At 45.1% G+C, this 9,211-nt stretch overlaps 1 protein-coding gene across 1 annotated transcript in view; it reads left to right on the top strand.

Annotated features, from left to right (window-relative positions):
• The first annotated feature begins 606 nt into the window (after positions 1 to 606).
• The window catches only part of SEL1L3 (SEL1L family member 3), an 81,762-nt gene continuing 73,157 nt past the window's right edge, over positions 607 to 9,211 (top strand). The window contains exon 1 of the mRNA XM_075568317.1: positions 607 to 792. Within this exon, the coding sequence (XP_075424432.1) occupies positions 721 to 792 (72 nt within the window). The 5' untranslated portion in view covers positions 607 to 720. The remainder of the gene's footprint in view (positions 793 to 9,211) is intronic.

Below are 9,211 nucleotides of genomic sequence, written 5' to 3' on the forward strand. Positions count from 1 at the left end.
TTGAACGTAATGTAATCGCCCCAAAAGGGCCTATAATAGGATTGGCTTATGTTATACATTTATTGTTTCAATACATTATTGTTAGTTTTCTATTGATGTCTTTGACTCATTTTTTAATTTTTTGAGTGCTGGGAAAGTTATTTTAAAGGGACACACCCAGGAATACACTAAAGTGATAGTGAAAGTATTCTCAGTGGTCGAAGTGGCTTAAAAAAAGTAACAGCCAGATGTAAAAGAAATAAAAAAGTTGCTACTCTACATTTAGGAAGACGGAAGCGCTATTTATGTTGCAAAATATCTATGCGTTTATCCTAAAATAATTCCCCTTTGCTTCAAAAAGAAATCGTGATTTTAAAGTAAGTTACAGATAATAAATAGTAGAGGTACTGTACTCTATACAGCTGGAAATAAAACTAACGTACCATCACACTTCAATATCTTTATAGTAAATAAACATGGTGAAAAAGGTAAGAAAAGGGAACGTGGTCCCTATTAATCAGATGAGTGTATTGAAGCAAACAGCAGCAGCAGCTCAACCTCCTACTCCTTCTCCTGCCACCAGGGGGACAGGTGAAGCACCTGCCACTGGGATCAGCCTCTGCACACAGATCCGGGGCCCTCCTTCCTTCCACCTGGCAGCCTGGTCCCCGCCCCTCTGTAGAAGGGGACAGGGGCAGAGAGGAGACGTGTGACTGTAAATAGATCAGGATAAGAAGCAGTATGCTGGCCCGGAAACTTCTCGCCCCTCAGCAGGACCTCAGAGCCCCTCTCCTTCTCCTGATCCTCTGCATGGTGAGGACCTCCTACATTACATGCCCCTTCTCAGCCAAACGTCTTCTTCTGGGTTTAACAATAAGGACATGTGAGGAGCTCTCATTTACTATCTGACTTAAAAGGAGTATATGAAAGCCTGATATATATATATATATATTCTGTATGGTTTTTGTCACTTTTTTTTACCCACCATAACCTTAATTAGTGATATATCTCTCTCTCTCTATATATATATATATATATATATATATTAAAAAAAAAAAAAAAAACCTGTTACAGCTTATTGATGGGGATCTAGTGGCTTGCAGAGAAGTTTCCACACGTGAGAGTTTCACCTATTTTATGGGTCATATGTAGTATCAAGGCGAAAGTGGGGCAAAACAATTTGATATGTAGAAAATCAAAAAGATAGCAGAAATAAACCCAATTGGTTTCAATGGGATTTTTGTTGTTGTTATATATGGAGCAACTGTTTCCCCCCCAGAATTGCACCAATTCTGCCTTGATACTGTATGTATGCCCCATAGTATTGCTAACATTGTCTATGAAACACAGACCTTTTAAAGCCTGGGGCTGCTCCAGATCAGATTCTCAACAATACTACTTGTATGTCATTTCTAAGTGTCAACCTTCTTCATAATTTACCCCCACTCTAGTTATCTAGAAGGGGTGTGCAAAGCCATGTACTCACAGATACAGTGCTGCAATATCAGGACTTTCCCTTTATAGGTTAATGACACCTCACTTGGATCCAAGCCTGCAGTTTCCCGTGGCTGTGATTGTCTTGCACTAAGCAGGTGCAGTTGCAAATACATTTTCTTTACACATCCTTGTTTATTTTAGCCTGATGTAGGATCTAGTGTTAACCCTTTCACCACTAAAATACATACGTGTTTGAGATGATCAACATTGCATTTTAACATTTTTGCCGGCAGAGCAAAGCAATGGCTTGCTGGAAGTAAAGGGGTTAATATGACCTTAGTGACACAATTCACTGTGTAAAATGAGAGCAAATAACAGGATGTGCAACAGCAAGATGGGAGAGACACCGGGAAGAGGTCACAGCGACCTCCAGTGAGGATAGCACTTGATTGAGAACATCCTGGGCTAGGTAAAAACGTAGAATTGTATTATTGATTGATAAAATAAGGATAAACAGTGAGAACATAATGAAATCACATACAATCGTGCTCAGGATGAAAGTCAGGAAGGGAGAGCAGGTTGCGAGGCAAAAGGCCTGTGTGGCAATGGTTAGAGCGGGGCGGTTGAAATCCTTCTCAGAGTAATTGAGAGCAGGATCTCCTAATTAGTATGATTAAGGTGCTGAACGGTATGCGTGTAATTAGCTGCAGCGTTCCAGATACGAGCGCTAGTGGCTGCTGTTTGGTAGTATCAAAAGTGGTATATAATTGCTATACATTATCAGAGCTGCGGTGATCATATGCACGATTGTATGTGATTTCATTATATTCTCACTGTTTCTTTATTTTATCAATTAATAATAAACGCGTAGTTTTACCTAGCCCAGGGTGTTCTCAATCAAGTGCGATCCTCCATTGGAGGTCGCTGTGACCTCTCCCATCTTGCTGTTGCAGTTCTTGTGTTGCACGGGCAGCACCTCTTGTTTGCCACTCACTTGTGACAAATGGGCAAAAAAATGACACTTGCAACAATCGCATCCAATTCACAAAGTCCTGTTGAGCAGAGTGACTCTCTACTTTCTCAAATAAGGGGATGTACAGAGTGCTCACAATAATTCGCCTACATAATGTCAGTAGTATAGCTCATTAGCATTGGGTAACCGTCACGTTCTTTCTTAAAATAAGAATGAGTAGAGGGGGGGGAAAAAACACTAATATTTGTCATTACTAAACCGGACGTTACTTCCATCCAGACACTGGAATAAGGCAGTTTAAGTATGACTTAAATCAGGGGCGCTCAAGCCCCACCTACAGGTCAGGTTTTCAAGATATCCCAGCTTCAGCACAGGTGGCTCAGTAAAAGACTGGAGGGGGGACTGGAGTTGAATACCCCTGACTTAAATAATGTAACCGTATTTTTTTATTTTAACATTGACAGATCTCCGTAAGTAGGGTATTTTTATACTTCCTGCTTATCTGCATACAATTTGCATATCACTTTCTCTAACGTCTGTTCCTAAGGCTTGTTCTATAGTAGGTGTGTATGTGTGAGTGACAGTCTTGGAAGGTACTGTGTGTTTTTATGTGTGTGTGTGTATAGATTGTGTGAGTTAATCATTTATTAAATAACATTTAAAATACAAAGGTGTGTGTGGTATATATATATATATTATACCATACGATAGGTATATATTATACCATACGATAGCGGTTGCAACACGACATCAAGGGACAGCACGCAGGTAAGTAAATCATACATTTTCTATATTTGATAGAAGACACAAAAACCGACGTTTCGGTCCCCCAGTGGGACCTTTCTCAAGGTGGTGGGACCGAAACGTCGGTTTTTGTGTCTTCTATCAAATATAGAAAATGTATGATTTACTTACCTGCGTGCTGTCCCTTGATGTCGTGTTGCAACCGCTATCGTATGGTCTGTTATTGCTTTATGGGATAAGCACCAAAACTTATTTACTTGCAAATGGTGTGCCGGCTGTGCATTGGATTATATATATATATATATATATGCACGCGCGCGAAAACATTCTTTTCCCTGCCGGCTCCACGCTCACTGCCGTGTGCGTGCGGCCCTATTATAGAAAGGCTGACTAACCACAGCCAATTATAAGTGCCGGGCGCGCCCACTATAGAACAGTCCTGAGGCTGCGCTTATAGTGCCGGCGACGCAAAAATCAAATTGAGATGACTTCCAGCGGTCGCTCTGTCGCGTCGCTCTTACTATAAGCTCACGCGACAGCAGCAATGCATTTGTTTTGATGCAACGTCGCTGTCGCCAGCACTACAAGCGCAGCCTTAGGCCCAGGACATAGAGCACTCAGCGTCGCTGAGCCGCGCTGAACAGATGCACAAAGCCCCTGCATCTGTTATCAGCGCGGCTATAGTTTCTCCCTCCGCATGCTTGCTGATGCGTGCGGAGGCTGAGAAACTTCCCCGAGACAGGCAAGTTTGAAATTTGCCGCTCGGGGAAGCGGAGGAGCGGTCACGTGACCGCTCCCATCCAATGGGTCTGCAGCCGGTCCGGCATTGTAACTACCAGACAAGACAGAGGCAGCAAAGAGATGTGTGTGCATGTGTGTGTGCATGTGTGTATGTGTGTGCATGTGTGTGTGTGCGTGCGTGAATATATTTATCAAAGTTGTACAATGTTAATAAATAATTTATTCTCAACATGTCTTTTTTTTAATTTTTAAAATATTATATAATATATACACACACACACACACACACACACACACACACACACACACACACACACACACACACACACACACACACACACACACACACACACACACACACACACACACACACACACACACACACCCCCCCCCCCCCCCCCCCCCCAGTGACACACAGACCATTTCAAAGTGACACACACACACACTGACAGCTACCAAATGACACACACACAGTAATACCCGCCTCCCAAGCGCGCTTGCTGTCTCCTCTGCCAGGACAGCAAAGTAGAGCAACAGTAGAGCGAGCGGCAGCAAGCAAGAGCGAGCAGCAGCACCTAAGTGCTTACTATGTCCCAGGCCTTAGCCTAACGCTGCGCTTATAGTGCCGTCACTGGCGACAGCGACGCGATGATATCAGGCTGCGGTCGCTGAAAAAATCTAATTGGCTTGACTTCCAGCGATCGCGACCAAGCCGTCGCCTCGCTTCTGCTATAAGCGCACGCGATTTCGGCAATGCATTTGTTTTGCTGCAACGTCGCGTGGCCGGCACTATAAGCGCGGCCTAAGGCTGTGTCCACGCTAGCGCTCGGCGTGCGGCGCTTGCCGAGTTTATTTCCTGCAATGTGAAATGTCACGTCCCCGCTCACATGGCGCGTGCGCAGGCACGTAAGCTCACCCAAACTTGCTGCGACGATTCAATTTTGAGTTTGGAGCGCAGAGCAGGGTCACATGACCCTGCTCTGACCAGTGGGGATAGAGAGGCAGTATAGGCTGAGCAGAGAGGGGTGCAGGGGGGGCGGGGAGAAAATGGTGGGAGGGAGAGAATGGAGGGTCACACACCCCCCCGATCCAGCCAATGATACGCCCCTCCCTTAATAGCCACACACCCCCTGCTCCTGCTCTAAAATTCGGCAGGACAGCCTTTGGAGAGTTGGTGATGTCACTGCTCTCAAGCATGAGCGAGCTCAGCGGCAGCGTGGCTGCGCTTATAGTGCAGACGTCCCGGCAAAACTAATGTATTGCCGCCGTCGCGTGCGCTTATAGTAGAAGCGACGCAACGGAGCGACGGCTTGGTCGCGAATGCTGGAAGTCAAGTAAATTTGATTGTTTCAGCGACTGCAGCGTGACATCGCCGTCACTATAAGCGCAGCTTAAGGGTGAGGTCCCAGTCAGCACTGTGGCACGCGTGCCCGGCGGGGGAGGGGAGGGGGGGGCGTCGCGTGCACAGCGCTGCACTGCGATCTGCGGGGGGCGGCCCCAGTAACTTGTGCGTTCAAACTCCGCCCCCAGTAAATCCGGTCCCAGTTCCTACCTTGCCGAGCATCCTTTCCCCAGCGGTGTGCGACATGTTTTCAGGCAGGCAGGGGAATTTAAGATCAGAGTTTGGACGGACGCGTGGCTATGTCCCAGCCGGCGGTTCAGCCAATGAGGGCGAACCAGCCGCGTGAGGTCATGGCCACGGCCCTGCAAACCCACCGCCGCGCCCCCTCCCGTCGCAAATGCTCCCTCTCCCTTCCATCGCGATGCATGGCTGTGCACGTGCCACAGTGCTGACTGGGACTTCACCATTACCTCTGCTGAAAGCGCTTCAATCTCAATTTTTTTTTTGTCTCCCCAAGCACCGAGCTTGGGAGAGCGTACATACCCGTGCACGAGCGCATGTGCCGCGTGAGCCGGGGATGTCCAAATTCACATTGGAAGAAGGAACCTCGGCAAGCTCAGTGCCAGCGGGGACGTAATCGAGCGTGCTGTCGCTCGGTACTTGCCGCTTTTACTTCTTGTATCGTTATGTTGATGTGCCCGTTCACGCGGTACGCACGCGCACGCTCTCCCAAGCTGGACTCTTGAGGAGACAAAGTGACTTTGAAGCGCACTCAACATGCCCCCCACCCCCACCTCCCCCGCTCCCGCTCCCGAAATACACAGGACACCCAGCGCTCATGCTTAGAGAGTTGGTGACGTCCCGCTCTTGAGCATGAGCGCGGTCAGCTCTAGCGGGGCCTTTGCCTTATCATGCTTGGCTTGTAACACAATGTTACGTTATCTGAGGTTACTGTTCTGTTAAATGGCTTTACGGAGCATAGTGAGTCTGGGCCACAGAAGCCTTGCAGGAATTGTTACCTAAATGCTACCATTCAGTGTACAACAATTGTACTGTTCACAGTAAAGAAGTGAATACTGTACTAATGAATATACAGTCATTCCAGATGCACATGAGCCAAGTAGGGCCAACTGTATTTTACTATGAAAGAAAAGAAACTGTAGGTACTTGGCGGAGGTGTCAATAAAAACAAACAGGAAATGTGTTTCCTATATTTAAGATCACAATTTAAATTGTATATACAAGTATTTTATGTGTTGATGTGTGTATTGGTGCACATTAAAGTTTGCTTTGAGACTGAGACTAGCAAATTTAAGAGAGAAAATTGTGCAATCAAGTTTTGCATTTCACCACATAAAGCATCAATTAAGTGCATTTTAATATATTTACAGAATGCAAACAGGGGGGTCCCCAAGAGCAGCAATGCACTGTATAGCCTCTTCATTCCCCAGATATGCACCAGATATGCTAGTTACATTCTCAAAGATGGTGCACCACAGACATCCAACAGGAAGTTGCAACATCGATCGTGGCGGTTTCCCATTTGCCTGCTTGACTCGCGGGATGTGGCGGCAATTTTGAGTTGTAGAATTGGAGCTGAAAAAGCAGCAACTAAGACGGTAAGTATCCCTGGAACCAAGAGGCGTCCAGAGTTATAAACAGGGCGGTGCAGACCCAGGCAGGGCCGCCGACGGGGGGGGGGGAGAGCCAGGACAATTGTCCTGGGCACGGAGGCTGCGGGGGTCCCGGCCGACGCTAGCAGTTGGGCCTGACTCCTGGCTGGGCCCCAGCTTTCCCGGTGCCACCAGCTCTGTGTCTGGTTGTCTGTGCCCCAGATTTCCTCCTCCCCCCCTGCAGCACGCGCCTCTCTCCGCTGTTGTTTCGGCCTCCCGTGTAGCCCCCTCCCCGGATGTTCAGCTTGTAGGCACTGCACAAAAGGCGTGTGTGATCTGAGGTTCAAGGGGGAGTGGGGGAGGTGATGTGAGGTACGAGGTGGGGTGGGAAGAGGTGATGTGAGTACAAGGGGGTGAGGTGTTGTGTGGTGCAGGGGTGTGTGTGTGAGAGAGATGTGCGGGGGGATGTGAGGAGCAGCGGGGGGCCTGCGTCATATGTTTGTCCTGGGCCCAACGATTTCTGTTGGCGGCCCTGGACCCAGGAGACAGTCCAGTTCAAACTGTGGGAAGAAATGTTGCACAGAGGCCCAAATTTCGATGCCTCTTGTGCCATGGAAATCCTCAGAATCGCAATCTGACTAAAGAAAGTCAACACACAATCTTGTTGAAATGACAGCGAAAAATTATCTGTTTTGGTATATTAATATTCAGGGTAATCTTTTTGAAGTTAAACTAAGATTGACCCAGTGAAAGTGGTGTGAAAGTGGTTAAGTGAACAAATCACTCACATATGTCTGCATAAAGGTGGTCTGATCACGCGTGACTCTCTCTTAAAAAACAAAGAGGAGTACATAGCATAATACAATTTTAATGCACAAATGATTAGATTCAAGGGGGATGGACACACTCACATTCTCTCGAAAAGTAAATCACAATGAGTGCTTTAAGGGCACACTCTCGCCACTCTGGGACTGCCTCTGGAACCGAAAGAGTCACGGTGTAAGTCCCAGTTTGCCGCCAGGATATTGCGATCCACGTTGTTCAATGGCGACCGTCAGCAATTCCGCGTCTGCGCACGCAGCAGGGTACGGTGGCTCACGAGGGACTTGACTCTTCCTCACCAGCTATGGAGTCTTCAGCAGGCCAAAAACCCTACGCGTTTCGCCTACTTTCCAGTTTGCCTTCCTCAGGGGTTGTGGATGATTCTAATCTGCCCTTAGCTGATATATATGTGCACATTAATTGAAAACTGTCCAATCAGAGAGTGAGCTAGGGGTGTTGTCCCGCTGATCTCTAATTGGATCTCAAGTGGTTTTTACAATGACTGGCATAGAAAATGCATATGCTCACAGGGGAATAAAATTAACTCATTAACATACAATTTTTATTACAAACAGTTTTAAACAAATAATATTAAAATCCTAATTTATATAACATACATTAATGTAATATAGTATCAAATGAACATATGACCCTATAAAAAATTAGCTAACTGAACCATAATAATAAATCACTAAAAGACAAAAAGAGACAAGTGTTAAAAGCACATAGAGGTTAGATTGCCAGATTATGAAAGGAAACCAGTGGGTAAAAATATTGCATATAAGGGAAGCAAATGATGTCTACTATCCCATAACTATATAAATTAATAAAATTGAATTAAAAATATAAATAGTTAAAAATCAGAATATATAATCAAAAAGATATTCTAATTTTTAACGGTCTGGTAGTACGGCCTACATATTGTAGGCCGCAGGGACACTCCAATAGATAAACTGCCATTCTAATTGAATCATTTATCTATTGGAGTGTCCTTGCGGCCTACAATATATAGGCCGTACTACCAGACCGTTAAAAATTAGAATATCTTTTTGATTATATATTCTGATTTTTAACTATTTATATTTTTAATTCAATTTTATTAATTTATATAGTTATGGGATTAGTAGACATTATTTGCTTCCCTTATATGCAGTATTTTTACCCACTGGTTTCCTTTCATAATCTGGCAATTTAACCTCTATGTGCTTTTAACACTTGTCTCTTTTAGTGATTTATTATTATGGTTGTTAGCTAAAAAAAATTATAGGATAATATGTTAATTTAATACTATATTACATTAATTTTTTATATAAATTAGGATTTTAATATTTGTTTAAAACTGTTTGTAACAAAAATTGTATGTTGAGTTAATTTTATTCCCCTGTGAGCATATGCATTTTCTATGCCAGTCATTGTAAAAACCACTTGAGATCCAATTAGAGGTCAGTGGGACAACACCCCTAGCTCACTCTCTGATTGGACAGTTTTCAATTAATGTGCCCATATATATCAGCTAAGGGCAGATTAGAATCATCCACAACCCCTGAGGAAGCCAAACTG

Source organism: Ascaphus truei, chromosome 1, assembly GCF_040206685.1.
Source record: "Ascaphus truei isolate aAscTru1 chromosome 1, aAscTru1.hap1, whole genome shotgun sequence".
NCBI classification, from domain to species: Eukaryota; Metazoa; Chordata; class Amphibia; order Anura; family Ascaphidae; genus Ascaphus; species Ascaphus truei.